The sequence below is a fragment of the Thamnophis elegans genome, chromosome 7, assembly GCF_009769535.1.
Source record: "Thamnophis elegans isolate rThaEle1 chromosome 7, rThaEle1.pri, whole genome shotgun sequence".
NCBI classification, from domain to species: Eukaryota; Metazoa; Chordata; class Lepidosauria; order Squamata; family Colubridae; genus Thamnophis; species Thamnophis elegans.
This window is the reverse complement of record NC_045547.1, coordinates 80,030,248-80,049,095: the sequence shown is the minus strand read 5'-3', so window position 1 is coordinate 80,049,095 and position 18,848 is coordinate 80,030,248. Positions and strand designations below refer to the sequence as shown.

Sequence of the window (18,848 nt, the reverse complement as noted above, 5' to 3'; positions counted from 1 at the left end):
TCACCCTCCTCCTCCTTCCCATTCCCGTCCTCCTCCTCCTAGGTATGCGAGAAAGGAAGCAGCCCAAAAGTGGTCGGACTCCTGCTCAACAGTGGCGCCCGAGAACAAGACGTCCGGAGCGCTCTAACAGTCAGCATCAAGAAAGGGAACAGCGAGATCATCAGCCTGCTTCTGAAAAAACTTTGCCTGGATGTGGCCAACCGCAGCATTTGCCTGGGAGGGTTCGGTATCGGCCGAATGGAACCTTCTTGGCTGATCCCCTTGTTTCCGAGCGGACTTACATCCTCCCGGAAGCAAACGAGTATGTGTTTGTAGAAGGGATGCTAATCTTAAGATACGTGCAGTTGTCAGGCGCAAATGATCAGACTCACCGGTGTGGAGTTCAAACTAGTACTTTGTTGCGGTCTGCCTATCATACAGGTAGTCCTCGACTTACAACAGTTCCTTTAGGGACTGTTCAAAGTTACAGCGGCATGGAAAAAAGTGACATGACCATTTTTTCGTACGTTGCGACTGTTGCATCTTCCCCGGGGTCGTGTGATTTACGTTCAGAAGCTTGACAACTGATTCACATTTATGACGGTTGCAGTGTCCCGGGGGTCATGTGATCCCCTTTTGCGACCTTCTGACAAGCAAAATCAAGGGGAAAGCCAGATTCACTTAACAACCATGTTATTAATTTAACAACTGCAGCGTGTCAGGTTTCCAAAAAATGCCCTCATTGATTCATGAGTCTCGAGCCAAATTTCAAAAGAAAACTAGTCATTTATTAGGAGCACTTATTTTGGCAAGATCTTTTTATCAGTCTGATCTGAGACTTATTTGAATTATAGCTGACCTTTACCCCTGTTCCTTCCCTCCCCTCAGTCTGTGTCATAAATCACATTCCCCAATGAGGTGCATCCCTCCCAAGCCTGCTACGGTAATCTGAGATCCGACTCTAGCCGAAAGTATGTGTGGAATGCGCTGCTCCCCTTTCCTCACCATGGCAACTTTTGGAGTTGACACAGTGATTCACTTAACAGATTTGGCAAGAACATTGGGGCAAGGCTCATGGAACAAATTTCTCACTTAACAACATACATTTTGGGCTCAATTGTGGTCGTAAGTCACGGACTATCGGTATTAGGACAAAAACAGAATTCCATCGTTTTGCAGCTCTGCATTATTTTGAAATGGGTAATCGAAGCTTTCCAGTTGTTCTGAACTGGAAATCGAGCTAGGTAAACAACGCTTGTATGTTCAAATTACTCATGGCTCTGGATGCAGCCGTTGTACGTAGTACCGCAAGGGCGTCAAACTGGATTCCTTCGAGGGCCGGATCAGCAGTGTAGATCTCCTCCGCGGGCCATGGGAAGGAGGGGGGAGAGATAGGATGGATGCCTCCCTGCAGCACTTTGCCAGACAAAACGGGGCGGGGGGCTGCGTGCGTGCTCCCCTGTAGCCCGTTTTTGGTACTCCTGCAGTATTTTGCTCCCAAAACAGGGCATGGAGAGGCACCGCGGGCCAGATCGCTTTTGTTATTTTCAGGTGAGCCCCGCAATCCAGATGTACGCACCCGACAGAACGGATACGGCCCGCGGGCTTTGAGTTTGACACCCCTGTAGTAATGTAGTCCAGTGATAGCTAACCTTTTTGGTGCCGAGTGCCCAAAGCACTCACGCAAAACCCCATAATGCAATGCGAGTGCTCACTGCGTATGCACCCCGCCCACCCCGCCCATTTCGGCTTCCAGATTGGTGCAGGAGGCCTTTCAGACCCAAAACAGGGTGCAGTGAGCTCCCCGCACATGCACTCTCAAACACACATGTGCAGCGGAGACCCAAAGACCAGCTGGCCGGCCGGAGGCACATGCGCATGCATGGTGCAGCTGGGCTGGGGCAACGGCTGACGTACCCGCCGAGTTTCGAGTTTCAAGTTTAATAAAATTTGTATGCCACCCACTCCCATTGGGACTCTGGGCGGCTCACAACAAGACAAAAGAAACATTTAAAATTTAAGAATAAAAAATACAATTAAAAGTCCACATCATCCATTCCATCTAAGCGGGGCTGGATATCAATCAACAGCCCCAGGCCTGCCAGAACAGCCAGGTCTTGATGGCTTTACGGAAGGCCGGGAGAGTGGTAAGGGTCCGGATCTCTACGGGTAGATCGTTCCACAGTGCCGGCGCAGCAACAGAGAAGGCCCTCCCCCGGGGGCCCGCCAGCCCTCATTGTCCGGTTGACGGCACCCGGAGGAGGCCCAACCTGTGCGATCTTGTTGGTCGTTGGGAGGTAAGTGGCAGGAGGTGGTCTCTTAGGTAGCCAGGTCCTAAACCATGTAGGGCTTTAAAAGTAACGACTAGCACCTTGAAGCCCCGAGAGGGCTCTGCGTGCCACGCGGAATAGGGTCTTCGCCATCCCGGCTGTAGTCTGTCCCATATTTGTGAAATAGTCTTACTTTTCTTTCTTGCACGTAAGATCCAAGTTCTCCGTTGGCCGTAATGATCCTTCGATACCAAAGGACGAGCAGTTACGAAGATCAGTCAAGATCCGACATCAATAGCCAGAACGATGAAATGCTGAAGTTGGATGAATGGACGTTCTTACCTGACCCTTTAGTGGACAATGTTTTCTCTTTGACTGACGATGTAGACAGCGAAGGTATGCGTGCTTAATGAAACCAGTGGCGGCGTGGGGGCCTAGTGATGGAGCTGATCGCCTCCCGTTCAGAAGGTTGAGAGTTCAGTCCTATGTAGCGCGGATAATTTCTCTCTCCCCGGGCATAAAGAAATATAAAAATCTGCTGCGAACTCCATATAGGTGTCAGGAAGGGCATCTGTCCAGTCAATGCTCAGCTTTATCCAGTCGCCCCAACTCTACTCCAAAGAGGGATGAAATTCCTCTTACTTAGGAGGGATGAAATTCCTAAAAGGGGAGAGTATCATGCTACATTTCTGACATCTAGATTGTTACTAGTTGGAGTTTTGTGTGTTTGTGTGTGTTTGGTTTTTTTTTTCATTTCCCTGTTTTATACATATAGGTGTAATTTATTTTAATCGATTGTTTTCTTTTTACCTCAGGGAGTGAAAGCTCATTTATGGTGAGGCAAAAATCTTACTCTGTGGCCGCTGCCGACCTCTGCAAACCTCTTCGGACTTTTACTCCCCCGCAACAAAGACATTCCAAGTCTGTGGTGAGACCAATAGTTCAAGCGGGTTCTAATTGTACAGGTAGTCCTCGTTTAACGACGATCAGTTCAGCCCCCGTTCAAAGTTACAATGGCTCTATTACCCCAGTGACTCGAGGGCAATGCGACCATCATAAATATGAACCAGTTGCCAAGCATCTCAATTTTGATCGTGTGTCCACGGGGAGGCTGCGAACGGTCGTAAGTGTGAAAAACGGTCCTAAGTCGCTTTTTTCCTCAAATGTGTTGTAACTTTGAACGGTCAGTAAGTGAACTGTTGTTAAGTCGAGGACTACCTGTGTTTAGCCATGTCTTTCTTTTGTCAGTGGTGTCTATTTTACTTGAACAGTGGAAAAGAAAGTTAAATTAGATTAGCACCCTTTGTGGGCAAGGAATCATGTCTTGAATGTGGAATCTCCTTAAAGAATAGAATGACAGAGTTGGAAGGGACCTTGGAGGTCTTCTAGTCTGACCCCCTGATTAGGCAGGAAACCCTACACAATTTCAGACAAATGGTTACCCACAGGAGTGGGCTTCAAAAATTGCAGCAACGGGTTCGCTGCCCTGTTGCTGGGTGGCCATGGCCATGGTGGGTGTGGCCTAGTTGTCCTCCTGCACCACGATGGGTGGGGGCGTTTTTTGCCTCCGGGAGGGCGAAAACTGCTCCCCCCGGGCTCTGGAGACCCTCCAGAGGCTGGAAACAGGCCTGTTTCCAGACTTCTGGAACCTTTGGTAGGCCCATTTTCCCCCCTCCCCGAGCCACTTCATGGGCCACGTGGAAATCCCTAGGAGGGGAAGAGCAAGGAGGGCGTGGCCAGCCAGGAGTGGCATTTAGGGATTCACCGAACTGAGAAGAATTGTAGCTAGAGGATCGCCCAATCCCGCGCGAACCCCCAGCAGCCCACCTCCGGTTATCCAATCTCTTCTTTTAAATTTCCAGTGTTGGAGCATTTACAACTTCTGGCAGCAAGTTGCTCCACTGATTTAATTGTTCGAACTGTTCGAATTAAAATTGTTCGGACATCCAGATTTTTTTTAAAATTATTATTTTGACCTTGTTTCAGGGGGCTGGCTCGCCTTACGAACCGCTAAAGAACCAAAGAAGAAAAAACATGTTTTCGGAAGACTCGAACAGTAAGTAAAAAGTTATAATAGATTTTAAAGTTTAAACGCGTCTTGTTGAAGCGCGCCTGATCGAAAATAGTTAAAAAGACAATGAAGCCAAAATGGCGCAGAATACCGTAATTATGAACAAGACTGTTTATAGCGTTACTATTATTGGATTGATGCCAGTTTGATGCGGGTGTATTGGGGGGGGGAGGTGAACCCACATACAGATAGTCCTCGACTTACCACAGTTTATTTAGCGACTACTCAAAGTTACAACGGCAGTGAGAAAAAGTGAGTTATGACTATGACCATTTCAGCATCCCCACAGTCACGTGATTTACATTCAGAGGCTTAGCAACTGGTTCATACTTATGACCGTCACACTGTCCCGGGGTCACGCGATCCCCTTTTGCGACATTCTGACAAGCAAAGTCATTGCGGAAGCCAGATTCACTTAACAACCGTGTTTCTAATTCAACAACGGCAGTGAATCACTTAGCAACGGTGGCAAACAAACAGTTCGTAAAATGAATTCACTTAACAGGTAACTCACTACAAAGAGAAAGTAGCTGAAGGGGGAGATCTCCCCAGAAAGAAACCACAAAATAGTAAGGAAAGGAGGAGAAAAGGGGGAAATTACTAGGATAATAAAAGTAAGTACGCTGAAGAAAAGTTATAATAACTCCAAAAATAAGGGAAAGAAAAAGAAGAAGTTAGAGGAAAGGGGGAGAAGAAGGAAATGAATTAAAACTGGGATTTTTTGGGAGCCCGAGAGAAAATGGTTAAAAGAGGAAGAAAGGGAAAAAGAGTTATATTAGCAGACTAAAGAGAAGAGTAGTAAGATTGTTACTTAATTAAGAAATAAAGAAATGACAGTATATTGTTAATGGTAGGAAAAAGGTGAAAGAAATGCTCTCTATGCTTAAATTGAATTAGAGGACGGATGCTGTTTATAGCAAAATACATCAATGTAGAAAATAAGAAATGAAAATTTGGTGCAACTTTGAAGGGGCAATGGAAGATATTGTTGATGTCTTAAGAAAAAATAACTATAAAGATGGAAAATAATGGAAGAGAATAATTTGGCTGAAAGTGAAAACAAAACTATGAGGTAAAAAGGACTATGTAACTGAGAGGATGTAAAAGAAAAGAAGCGGACAACTCTTTATTCCTATAACACGTAAAAAATTTGTATTAAAAAAAAAAACCTTGAATGGAAAAAAACACACAGGTGACTCACTTAACAACAGAAATGTTGGGCTCAATTGTCGTCGTAAGTCGAGGACTACCTGTACTTTTAGGCAACGGTTAGACTTCTACATTACTAAACTTTTTGAGAAAAGTTTAATCTAAATTTTGAAAAGTATTTGGGACAGCTAAGCCAAAAATTGATTAAACCAATGCAACAGACGTTGCTAATGGAATATAATTTTTTTAAATTATTATTTTATATTAGAAGGCGCGTCTGTATCGCAATCCAGCATGAAGAGCTCCGACAGCTTCTCTTCCCTGGTCTCCGACAGAGAATATATTAAATCCCTTGATTTGTCCTCAAACGAGCTGGAGAATATAGATCACTTCGGTCAAAGTCTTGGCTTAATTACTCATTTCGAACACCTCGACAAATTAGAGCTGCATCACAACCAGCTTTCGTGCCTTCCGAAGACGCTTTGCGAGGTGAGTCTCCCAAGAAGGACGAAGGAATCTGAAAATACCAGATTCCAGCTCTTGAGAGAAATTAAGGCGCAACCTGGTACAGCTTTTCACTAATCCCGTTACCGTAGTTCAGTGATGGGTTCCTGTTCTGATCCCCCTTGTCCCACGCCAACACACACTTCAAGCCAAAGATAAGTTACGGCATTTAATTAACAGACAGACAGGTCCTTGGCAGCAAACCGGCACAGACAAGCTTGGGCAGCAACCCAGCACAGATAAGCCGTGGCAGCAATCCAGCCTGCCAAGCTCACAATCATGTTCTCCGACATTTGTTCCTGCATTGACTTCTGCAAGAGGGGCGTGTGCACAAGCAGTCCTTTTATAGACTGGAGAGGAGCCTAATGACCACCAGCTGGGTGCAATTACTTCCTGTAATTGTGTAATTGTTCCTTACGCCTATTAGCGGTGCCGGGCATCTAGGAAGAACTCCCTTGGCTCCTCCCCACTGCTGATGTACGGATCACACTCCCTTGTCTCCTCCCCACTGGTCCAAGGCTCAGGCGCCTCCTGGTGGCCAACCAGCCTCTCTGCGCCCTGCTCGGAGTCGGAACCCTGTCCAGGGTCCTCCACATCCTCCAAAGCTGACTCATAGGGCCCCTCGCTGTTGGAGTCTGATGGCAACTCCAACGGCTCCTGCTGGGCCACAACAGGTTCCTACCGATTTGGATCGGTTCAGTTGAACTGGTAGTGGTTTGGAGGTCTGGGTCATTGGAATCGACAGCAATCCAGGCCTGCCACACGCTCGAACTGGTTCTCCGGGTGGCGCCATAGGCACCACCATCTTGTTTTTGTCAGACTGCGCATGCGTGTGCAGGGCGCATCAAGCGCGCCTGGCGCAGCCACGAGCAAACCAGAAGTAGTGACTGCCGGAACCCACTCCTGCCATAGTTGCGTGATTCGTTACTTTAAGATGTTTTCTAAGGATGTTGCAGTTATGAAGTTAGGGAGTATGTCAGGGGTGGGCTTCAAAATTTTTAGCAAGGGGTTCTCTGCCCGGTTGCTGGTTGGGCATGGCCTGGTTGGCCTCCTGCACCATTGGGGGGGGGGGGTTTGCCCTCCCCAGACTCCAGAGACTCTCTGGAGGCAAGAAACGGGCCCGAATCTCTGGTAGGCCTGTTTTTCGCCCTCCCCAAGACTCCGTGCACGTCCTGTACTTACCTGAATCCAAAATGGGCCACGTGGGGACTCCTGGGAGGGATGGGGTGGAGTGGGCGGGGCCAGCCAGGAGTGGGATTTGGGTGTTCTCTGAACTGCACAGAATTTTAGCTAGAGGTTCTCCCGAACCCCTGCGAACCCCCAGCAGCGAACCCCTGGATTATGTTCACATTGGAAGGTTGTTAATATACAAACTTGGATTAAATCATTTTAAAGAATGTGAAAAATGGGACATGTGGTTAAAGTCACTTTGGAAAAATACAGTATCTCTTTTAAGAGAGCCCTTAAATAAGCTACTTTTTGTATCACCTTACTCGTGTATTCACTGTAACATAGTTTATTTAATAAATAGGCTTATTTGTCATAACTTTTTTTTTCCTTTTAGACCATGAAATGTTTGACCTATCTGGACCTCCACAGCAACCGTTTGAAGACTTTCCCGCAATATCTCTTGGAAATGCCTCAGATCGTCCACCTCGACATTTCGCGAAATGAAATTGGACCCACCTTAAGTTTCAGTCCAACGATCACCTGTCCAACTCTAAAATTACTCAATTTGTCCTACAACCAACTGTTGGGCATCCCTAGATATCTTGGCAATATTCTCAGCAAGCTGGAACATCTTATATTGGAAGGGTGAGAACGTAAACTCTGTCAGGTTTCCAAAAGATGCCCTAATTGAATTCATGAGCCTCAAGCCAAGTTTCAAAAGAAAACCAGTCATTTATTAGGAGCACCATTTCGGCAATACCCCACTGCAGTCAGATCTAAGCCTCATTTGAAGTATAGCTGAACTTTACCCCTGTTCCTTCCCTTCAGTCTGTGTCATGAATCACATTCTCCAGCGTTGGTCTGACTAGGGAATGGGCCAACTTTCACAATGCTCCAAGAAGGCTGTGATTAACCATGTATATAACACTGCCAGGAAAAACATATGGTGGGGTTCATGCAGTGGTGGGATTCATTGTGGGTGTGGCTAGGTCATGTGACTGGGTGGGTGTGGCCAATGTAGCAGTCCATTAAACAATACCCAGCAGCCCCCTTTTCTATTCTTCTTTTTAGTACTGCATGAAGTTTTAGGCCTAGAAAGCCTCCCTGCACTTACCTGGGAGCAGTGTGCGCATGCGTTCAAGACCTCTGCGACACTCAGGCCTGCCACGCCCCAAAACGGTTCTCCTGGTGGTACTTACGGTGCTTCTTGTTTTTGGCTTCTGCACATGCGCAGAACGATTTTTATTGTACTATGCAAGTGCGTGCAGAATCCATTAGGCGGGCTGCACGCATGCACCCATGCGCTGCACGCCCACGAGCAAACCGGCAGTAGTGGCAGCTGGAACCCACCCCGAGGAACATGGTAGTTAAGTGAATCTGGTTTCCGCATTGACTTGGTGGTCAGAAGGTCGCAAAATGGGATCACGTGGTCCCAGGACGCTGCCACCATCATAAATATGAGTCAATTGCCAACCATCTGAATTTTGACCGTGTGGCTGCAGAGATGTAAGTGTGAAAAATGGTCATTTTTTTCAGTGCCATCATAACTTTGGACGGCCACTAACTGAATTGTTGTAAACCGAGAACTAACTTGTATAGGAGAAAAGAACTGCAGGATGGTATTTATATTTCAGTGGGATTTTACGGAGTGGGATTTTAAATGTCGTAAGCCGCCTAGAGCCACCTATGCGTGAGTTGGGTCACCCCGTAAGTTGCTGTAATAAATAAAATAAATAAATTGAACAATCAGCATTGGGCTTGTCACAAGACAGCAGTTTTGTGTGACCTTTGCGTTAATGCTGTTTTCTTTCTTTCTTTCTTTCTTTCTTTCTTTCTTTCTTTCTTTCTTTCTTCTAGTAACAAACTTTCAACGCTAGTTGCACGAACCAGTTTGAAAGAACTGAAAAATTTAAACATTAGCAAGAATGACATATCGTACCTGGACACCGAATTTATGCAGGACTGTTTGAAATTGGAAATACTCAGTGCAGCAGCCAATAGGATTTGTGAGTATGTAATATTAGATGGGAGGCGGTGGGACACGGTGGCTCAGTGGCTAAGACGTTGAGCTTGTCAATCGAAAGGTCGGCAGTTCGGCGGTTCGAATCCCTAGTGCCGCGTAATGGAGTGAACTCCCGTGACTTGTCCCAGCTTCTGCCAACCTAGCAGTTCGAAAGCATGTAAAAAATGCAAGTAGAAAAATAGGAATCACCTTTGGTGGGAAGGAAACAGCGTTCCGGGCACCTTCAGCATTGAGTCATGCTGGCCACATGACCACGGAGTCGTCTTCGGACAGCGCTGGCTCTTGGGCTTTAAAACGGAGATGAGCACCGCCCCCTAGAGTCCGGAATGACTAGCACATATGTGCGAGGGGAACCTTTTTACCTTTACCTTAGTATTAGATGGAGCGGTGCTAGGACTGGATATCCTGCATAGGATATCAGTTTGATAAATAAGTTGTTCAGTTGCCCGATGACGAAATGATTTTCCAAACCGATTAATAACACTTTTATTTCTCTGTGTTTTAGATACCATAAAGGACTTGCCTTGTAACATCACTACCTTGAAACTATCTCAGAATGCTTTTTTCACTGTTCCAGAGGCCATTCTTCTTCTACCGCAGTAAGTTACTAGGAAATTTGCGCATCCTCTTCTTGTACCGATTCATGAGGACTTCCAGTAATCCTAAATATCTGTTACAGGGGTCTCCAACCTTTCTGACTTTACGGACCAGACTGGGGGAGAAGGGATGGGCCTGTGCATGCTTCATTACTGCTTTTGCGGCCCAGTTTTGAATGGGCCACGGCCCTGTAATGGTTCCATTGCAACTTTGAGGGGTTACTAAATAAACTTTTGTAAGTCAAGGACTACTGTATCTTTACTGCTGTCTCTGACCAACATTTACAATTTTTTAAAAAAAAATGCAGTCAAAGTGTCAGGCCTGCATTTATGTTCCTTTTAGAATTTTGGCCTGCCACACTTTCTCTTATTTCATTATGCTGTTTCTTTAAGTATGGTCAATGGGAGGGGGGAATAGAAGGAGTAGGATTGTGGAATGTATTGTTTTTCATTCTTTACTAGAAGCCAAGGACATCCTTTGTCTCTGCACCAGTACACCGGACCGGAAGAAGCTGGGCATGGATGCCAGCGTGGAAGAAGAAGATTGGACCATGTGATGGACTGTGGGTGTGGGGACAAGATCATGAACTTTTAACTGGGTGGTATTCTGATGTAACGTCCAGAGTTGGAATCCCACAGCACGATGCCAACACGCCTGTCTTATTAAATTGGAACTTTAGGCATAGTTTTGCCTTCGACTCTGATTTAATTCTGCATGGTATTTGGAACGCTGACACAAAGAAACAGTGGTTTAGTTATTAGGAAAGGGAAAAAATAATGGGAGAATTAAAAAGCTATGCCTATGTCAGTGTTTCAGATTCGGGTTAATGACAGGGTTCCAAATAGCATCCAAAAGTAAATCAGAGTCCGGGGCAAAGTATTGCTCAAAGTTCCAATTTATGAAGAGAGCCATGCTGGCATATCTGGGAAAACCTGAATCTGAAAGCTTCCTGGTTTTCCCCACCCAGTTGAAAGTTCAAGAACTTGCCCCCACACCCACAAGTCCATCCCATGGTCCAATCTCCCACTGCCATGCTGGCAGTTCCACCCATCCAGTTCAGGTGCAGAGGTGCAAAGACAAAGGATGACCTTGGCTTTCTAGAAAGAATGTTGTTATGGCTACATAGCATCTAACCCCGTACAATCCCCCCTCCCATTTTCCCACAATAGAAAATAGATAGCAGAATAATAGAAAGTGTGACAGGCCAAAGATCCAAAAGAAAAGATGGCTGCAGGCCTGACAGTTTAATTTTAAAAAAAATTGCATAGTGTGCGACTTGATTAAAAAAAAAAATTGGCCATCTGATGTGTAAATGTAGGGTTAGCATCCTTTGAAAAATAATATCATTTTTTTCCCTGCTTGGCCCTCGTGTTTGGAAATGATTGGCGCGAGTTACCAAGTCTAACTTCTCATTTGATAGCAGTTCTATTCCCGTCTCTCTTCGCCAGCTTGCGATCGGTGGATTTAAGCAGCAACAAAATTGTGACGCTACCTGGACCTGCGTTTTGGAAGTCGTCCAATTTAAGGGAATTGATATTTAACCACAATCAAATAAGCATCCTAGACTTGAACGACAAAGCGTCTTCCTGGTCTCGGCTCGAAAAGCTACACCTGTCTTACAACCGATTAAGAGAGGTAACCCACACCACAAGATAATAATTGTCCTGACTTTATCACTGGGCACCGATGCATACTTCTTCAAAATACTTTTTGGGAACGTTTGAAGCAATCGTGGTTTGTTTGTTTTTTGAAAAATTACCTTCCTTCAGCCCTGATTGTATTGGACTGGGCTGTAAATAAACTCAAAGTAATCAGCACTGATTTATTTTAAGACAGAGAAGCAGAGAAGAAATCACGGCTGAGAAAAAAAAATATTGGATTTTCATACGTATCTGTCTTAATGCAAAGCTTACTTTGCGGTGGTTAGAGTGTAGTACTGCAGGCTACTTTCTCTCTCTCTCTCTCTCGCTCTCTCTCTCTCCCTCTCTCCCTCCCTCTCTCCCTTCCTCCCCCCTATTTCTCTCTCTCTTTCTTTCTTTCTTTCTTTCTTTCTTTCTTTCTTTCTTTCTTTCTTTCTCTCTCTCTCTCTTTCTTTCTTTCTTTCTTCCCCAACAAGTGCAAGGGAACAGTTCCCCGACAAATGGCGCTCGACAAAAGTGCGCCGACGAGACCGCAGCGAGAAAACCGCGAGGTCGAAATCGCGCCGATGAATGCACGCAGAAGCGCGCCGACAACAGCACACTAACAAAAGTGCGCCTTCAACAAACAACTAATAACAACCTAATAACCCTAACCCTAATCTTAACCTTAACCCTAACCCTGAACCTAACTCTAACCCTAACCCTAACCCTAACCCTTACCTTAAATCGTGCTTTTGTGGGCGCGGTTTTGTCGGCGCATTGTTGTGGACACGTTTATGACATCGCAGTGTTCTCGGTGCGGTTTCGTCGGCGCGCTTTTGTCGTCCCGCATTTGTCGGGTCACGCAAGGGAACAAGTATGAAGACACGTGAAAAAGTGGCACATATAAATTGATATAAATAAAGCAAAACATAGCCATAAACACATAAAAAGAGTACATATAAATGGGGACAATAGGACAGGGACGGTAGGCACACTGGTGCGCTTATGCGCGCCCTCTTAGGGACCTCTTAAGAAACACGTACGGTCCACGGTAGACAGCTTAAGGTAAAAGGTATGGGGGTTAGAGGAACTAAATACAGGATCAGATTGGGCGTTCCCCACATTTACTACTCTGTTGCTGAAATCGTTTTTTCCTGCAATCAAGATTTGAGCGGATTACGTTCAGTTTGTATCTATGGATAGCCCTTCTGTTATTGCAGTTAAAGTCAAAGTAGTCATTAACAGGGAGGAAGTTATGGCCGATTATCTAGTGCCCTAAGGTCAGGTTGGAATGTAGACGGCGTAGTTCAAGGCTATCCAGGCCTAAAATTTCAAAATTTACTTCTGCCGACTGCTGGTTGCCTGCAATTTGGCAGTTCGAATCTCAACAGGCTCAAGGTTGACTCAGCCTTCCATCCTTCCGAGGTGGGTAAAATGAGGACCTGGATTGTTGGGGGCAAAAGGCTGACTCTGTAAACCGCTTAGAGAGGGCTGGAAAGCACTGTGAAGTGATATAGAAGTGCTATTCCTTCCTTCCTTCCTTCCTTCCTTCCTTCCTTCTTTCCTTCCTTCCTTCCTTCCTTCCTTCCTCTCTTATTAGCAATAGCAATAGCATTAGACTTATATCCCGCTTCACATTGATAACTGATAGATTAGCAGTTCTATTCTGAATATATATATATAAATCTTCTTCTTTTGTCTCTAGATCCCTCCTGACATTGGATTTCTGGAAAACTTGACATCGTTTGATGTTAGTTACAATCCAGCCATACGGTGTTTTCCAGATGAAATGGGGAAATTGTTGAATATATGGGATCTTCCTTTGGAAGGATTACATCTTAATTTAGATTTTAAACATGTGGGAGACAAAGCAAGGGATATTATCCGGTAAGTTCTCTTGACCATTCTCTTGACTATAGTTTTAGGTGGCTATTTTCACTCAAAAAAAACATGGCTAATAGCAGAATAACAGAGTTGGAAGGGACCTTAGAGGTCTTCTAGTCCAACTGCCGCATTTGGAGGCTGAAAACACGAGGCGCGGAGCTCCAAAAACGCAATCCATTGTTTGTGGCAATCTCTGCAGCCAGGACGAGGATGCGGGGAGGCTGGTGGTACATCTGGAGTATAAGACGCACCCAAATTTTCAGCCTCTTTCGGGGGTGGGGGGTAGTGCGTCTTATACTCTGAAAAATACGGTTGTTTTTTTTTTTTAAAAGCAATTGTGTAATTAAAACGAGCCTTCCTGCCCCTTTTTCACCAGGTTCCTCCAACAGCGCTTAAAGAAAGCGGTCCCCTACCATAGAATGAAGCTCATGGTTGTTGGAAACGCCGGCAGCGGTAAAACAACCTTGCTGCAACAGCTCATGAAATGCAGGCGGCCAGATGTGGGACCTCAGAAGCCGACCATCGGAATCGATGTGAACGATTGGAAGATCCCCCGAAAAGGCAAAATCAAGAAAGATACCGTTTTAAATGTCTGGGATTTTGCAGGTATTTTTCACGCCCGTGTGGCGGGGGGGGAACAAACGCAAAAACGGTTATGAGGATAGCAAGCGCGATCGCACTTCTATACCGCTTCGTAGCACTTCATAGCCCTCTCTAACCGGTTTACAGAGTCGGCACGTTGCGCTGCTCCCCCCCCCAACAATCTGGGTCCTCATTTCGCCGACCTCAGAAGGACAGAAGGCTGAGTCAACCTTGAGCTGGTCAGGATCGAACTCCTAGCAGTGAGCAGAGTCAGCCTGCAGTACTGCATTCTCACCACTGTGCCATCAGGAAGGAGAATGAGAAAGGGAATAAGGGAGGGAGGGAGGAAGGAAGGAAGGAAGGATACCTTGAAAGAGTGCAGCAATCCAGGGCTGGAAGGGACCTGGAGGTCATCTAGCCCAACCCCCTGCTCCAGCAGGACATTGTTAAAGTGAATTTCTGTCTTTTTTAAAAAAAAAATTTTTTTATTGTTTTAATGAAACAAAAAACACAAAAAATTGCATCTTGTAGAGAGCGTGCCGACTGGTTACGAATACATTTCGTGCATTTCTTCCACAATCATTACATATACTTCCTTCATATTGAATTTCTGTCTTCTGACCCCTCCAGTCACATGACTATATAGCCACGCCCACCCAGTCACATGGCCCCACCACCAAGCCACACCCACAGAAATGGTAGGAATTTTTTTTTTTAGATTTCACCCCTGATATAACGGTATTAGAATAGGGGAACTCTTGGGCTCTAAGAATCAGAATCACATAGTAAGTTGCAATTAAACTGATTTATTGCTTATCTAGTCATCTAACGGAGTCTAGTCAGCTAAGAGTCAGCATTAAATTGGTGCTAATTGAGAGTCAGTGGAATTCAAGAGAGGTTGGACTTGTGACAACACACAGATTCCAGGCTGATTCCTCTCTTGACTCCTCCCTCAGATGCTGCCTGTTCTTCTCCGACAGCATGGCTCTCAAAATTGCGGCCTCATGTTGCCGTCATGTGACGTATCGTGACATTTTCTCCCTTTCGCAAAGCTGGGGTGGGCGTGGCCCGTGCGCGGTGCATCCAGCCCGCGGGTTGCCGGTTTGACACCCCTGTCCCTACAGGAACACAGCTTTGTTTTTCTAAACTTCTAAAGTTTGAGGGAATTTTCCGTTTTAACCATGTTCCTCGTGTATCTTTTGTGTGTGAGAGAGCAAATTGGGAAAAACCGACTGTTTCCTTGCGCTCTGCGACATTTTGTTCTTGTTTATGAACAAAATGAAACGATTTAAACTCCTTGTTCAAATTCTCTTCCCCCTTTGGTGAGAATCGGGGGTCATGGAGAGCAAGCGTGGGCATAGATGCCATCTGCCAATTACTGCTGTGTTTGCTCTTGGTAGGTCAGGAAGAATTCTATAGCGCTCATCCCCACTTTATGACTCAGCGAGCTCTATACCTTGCGGTGTACGACCTCAGCAAAGGAGAATCAGAAGTGGATGCCATGAAACCCTGGCTCTTTAATATCAAGGTAACATACTTACTGATTATTATATTTTTTTTAAAAAACCCCACCCTGATATGATAAAAAATTTGTCGGGTGCAAATAACCAGGAGCATTCATCGAGTTCAAAGCAGGAGAAAGTTTATCGTTGCTACCTGTGCACAAGTATCTAGTCAACTTACAGTCAAAGAATAGAATAGAATACAGAACAGAATACAATACAATACAGAATAGAATAGAATACAATAGAATAGAAAGAATAGAAGATAATACAATACAGAATAGAATAGAATAGAATAGAAAGAATAGAAGAGAATACAATACAGAATAGAATAGAATAGAAAGAATACAATACAATACAGAATAGAATAGAAAGAATAGAAGAGAATACAATACAGAATAGAATAGAAAGAACAGAATACAATACAGAATAGAATAGAATAGAAAGAAGAGAATACAATACAGAATAGAATAGAAAGAATAGAATAGAATACAATACAATATAATACAGAATAGAATAGAATAGAAAGAATAGAATACAATACAGAATAGAATAGAATAGAATAGAATAGAAAGAATACAATACAATACAATATAATACAGAATAGAATAGAAAGAATACAATACAGAATAGAATAGAAAGAATAGAATACAATACAGAATAGAATATAAAGAATACAATACAATACAGAACAGAATTGAATTGAATACAATATAGAATAGAATAGAAGAATAGAATAGAATAGAAAGAATAGAATACAATACAATACAGAATAGAATAGAAAGAATAGAATAGAATACAATACAATACAGAATGGATTAGAAAGAATAGAACAGAACAGAATAGAATAGCAGAGTTGGAAGGGACCTTGGAGGTCTTCTAGTTCAACCCCCTGCCTAGGCAGGAAACCCTATACCGTTTCAGACAAAGGCTTATCCAACATCTTCTTAAAGACTTCCAGTGTTGGAGCATTCACAACTTCTGGAGGCAACTTCTGTTCCACTGATTAATTGTTCTCACTGTCAGGAAATTTCTCCTTAGTTCTAAGTTGCTTCTCTCCCTGATTAGTTTCCACCCATTGCTTCTTGTTCTGCCCTCAGGTGCCTTGGAAAATAGCTTGACTCCCTCTTCTTTGTGGCAACCCCTGAGATATTGGAAGACTGTTATCATGTCTCCCCTAGTCCTTCTTTTCATCATACCTAGTTGTAGCAACTGAATTTCAGACTCTTTTGTTTAGCCCCCCCCCCCCCATGGCATCATTCTGCTAAACAATTAATTCCCACAACACAAACTATTTACTAAGACTTTATTACTATTATTCTTCTCATCCTTCCTATTACCTATCTCCGATTTTCTAATGTTTTATTTAATTTCCTAGTATGATTTATGTTGATTGCTTAGCATCCTATGACTATCACTGTGTCGTATATTATGATTTATGATGGATGTATTTTTATGGTGACTATGATCGTGATTTATCACATACAGCTTTTATGTACATTGAGAGCTTATGCACCGAAGACAAATTCCGCAAAGTGTATCCAATCACACTTGGCCAATAAAGAATTCTATTCTATTCTGTTCTGTTCTCTATTCTATTCTGATTTCTCCTATTATATTCTATTCTTTCCTATTCTATTCTGATTTCTCCTATTATATTCTTTCATATTCTATTCTGATTTCTCCTATTATATTCTTTCCTATTCTATTCTGATTTCTCCTATTATATTCTACTCTGATTTCTCCTATTTTATTCTATTCTGATTTCTCCTATTATATTCTACTCTGATTTCTCCTATTTTATTCTATTCTGATTTCTCCTTTTCTATTGTATTCTATTCTTTCCTATTCTATTCTGATTTCTCCTATTCTATTCTATTCTCTATTCTATTCTCTATTTTATTTCTATTCTTTTCTCTATTCTATTCTATTCTATATTCTATTCCATTCTATTTCTATTTCTATTCTATTCTATTCTCTTTTCTATTCTCTATTCTATTCTCTATTCTATTCTCTTTTCTATTCTCTTTTCTATTCTATATTCTATTCTATTCTATTCTATTCTATTCTATTCTCTATCCCATCCCATCCCATCCCATCCCATCCCATCCTATCCTATCCTATCCTATCCAGATTTTATTCCCTGTGTTGCTTAAAAATGACACGGTGGTTAAGGAGAATTCTAAACTGTTTGACAATGTCTCAGATGACATCCTGATTGCATGGTGGCTAGGATTGATGATAATAAAGGGTTGATAATAATAAAACCAACTGCCCATAAAAGGATGGTTATTGGAGAAGAGCCTTAATCGAGAACTTTGCAACTCCTGTTTTACAGACCCGAGCCTCCTTCTCCCCTGTGATTCTCATTGGGACTCATTTAGACATCGCTAACGAGAAGCAGCGTAAAGCTTCCATCAGCAAAATCACCAAGGAGCTGATGAATCAGAAGGGATTTCCTAAAATCCACGACTATCACTTTGTGAATGCCACAGAAGAGTCGGAGGCCATGGCTAAACTTCGACAAATCATCATCAAAGAATGCCTGGATTTCAAAGTAAGCCATTTCGCTTTAATATACAAGTATAAATAGCACTTAGACTTATATGCCACTTTACAGCCCTCCCTAAGCAGTTTACAGAGTCAGCCTATCGTCAATCTGGGCCCTCATTTTACCAACCTTGGAAGAATGGAAGGCTGAGTCAACCGTGAGCTGGTCAGGATCGAACTCCTGGCTATGGGCACAGTTAGCCTGCAATACTGCATTCAAACTACTGCAACCATTGCGCATTGGGCTGTTTTTCGCCCTCCGGAGTCAGACCCCAGTGAGGCAGAAGAACAGCTGGAGCCTGTTCCCAGTGTGCGCATGCGCAGAGTTGCCAAACGAAGGGAACAGCTAAAGAACAGGGGTCCATTTGGGAGTAAGGCCACAGGTGGAGGAGGAATGGCCCAGTGGTGGGTTTCAAAAATTGTTCGAACCTACTTTGTGGGTGTGGCCTCCTTTGTGGGAGTGGCTTGCCGCCCGTGTGACCGGGTGGGAGTGGCTTGCCGCCCATGTGACCGGATATGAAGATGCTGACAACACTTGTCAGAACCACCTTAAATTACCTCACACACAGCACTGGCATGCATAAGAATATGATGTAAACTTGTTTTTTAAAAGGCATCTTTGGTTTGCGTTAAAACAACTTCAACACACACAATGTTCTGATTGCACCACAAACGCAGTAGTCATCCTTACCTTTCACAGAGGCACTGAGTTTTATAAATATGAGCATGATAGTGTAGAATAATCATATCCAAGGACCAGGGGTAGGTTTCAAAATTTTTTGGAATCTCTTCTGTAGGTGTGGCCTGCTTTCCGGGTCCACTGGTGGAACCTCTTCTAACCGGTTCGGTAGATTTGACGAACCGGTTCTACCGAATAGGTGCGACCTGGTAGGAACCCACCTCTGGAATGGCCCCTCCCAGAGGAAATAGGAGCGAAAGGGGAGT

General features: G+C 44.0%; 1 protein-coding gene across 2 annotated transcripts in view; it reads left to right on the top strand.

Annotated features, from left to right (window-relative positions):
* The window catches only part of LRRK2 (leucine rich repeat kinase 2), a 117,602-nt gene that overhangs the window by 67,357 nt on the left and 31,397 nt on the right, over nucleotides 1-18,848 (top strand). The window contains exons 19-31 of one of the 2 annotated variants that reach the window (XM_032221705.1): nucleotides 43-301; nucleotides 2,463-2,645; nucleotides 3,065-3,177; nucleotides 4,236-4,305; nucleotides 5,738-5,958; nucleotides 7,538-7,788; nucleotides 9,001-9,149; nucleotides 9,672-9,765; nucleotides 11,212-11,398; nucleotides 13,091-13,272; nucleotides 13,646-13,875; nucleotides 15,252-15,379; nucleotides 17,692-17,910. In XM_032221705.1, coding sequence (XP_032077596.1) covers nucleotides 43-301; nucleotides 2,463-2,645; nucleotides 3,065-3,177; nucleotides 4,236-4,305; nucleotides 5,738-5,958; nucleotides 7,538-7,788; nucleotides 9,001-9,149; nucleotides 9,672-9,765; nucleotides 11,212-11,398; nucleotides 13,091-13,272; nucleotides 13,646-13,875; nucleotides 15,252-15,379; nucleotides 17,692-17,910 — 2,286 coding nt within the window. The remainder of the gene's footprint in view (nucleotides 1-42; nucleotides 302-2,462; nucleotides 2,646-3,064; nucleotides 3,178-4,235; nucleotides 4,306-5,737; nucleotides 5,959-7,537; nucleotides 7,789-9,000; nucleotides 9,150-9,671; nucleotides 9,766-11,211; nucleotides 11,399-13,090; nucleotides 13,273-13,645; nucleotides 13,876-15,251; nucleotides 15,380-17,691; nucleotides 17,911-18,848) is intronic. The other variant, XM_032221706.1, reaches the window with a different exon arrangement.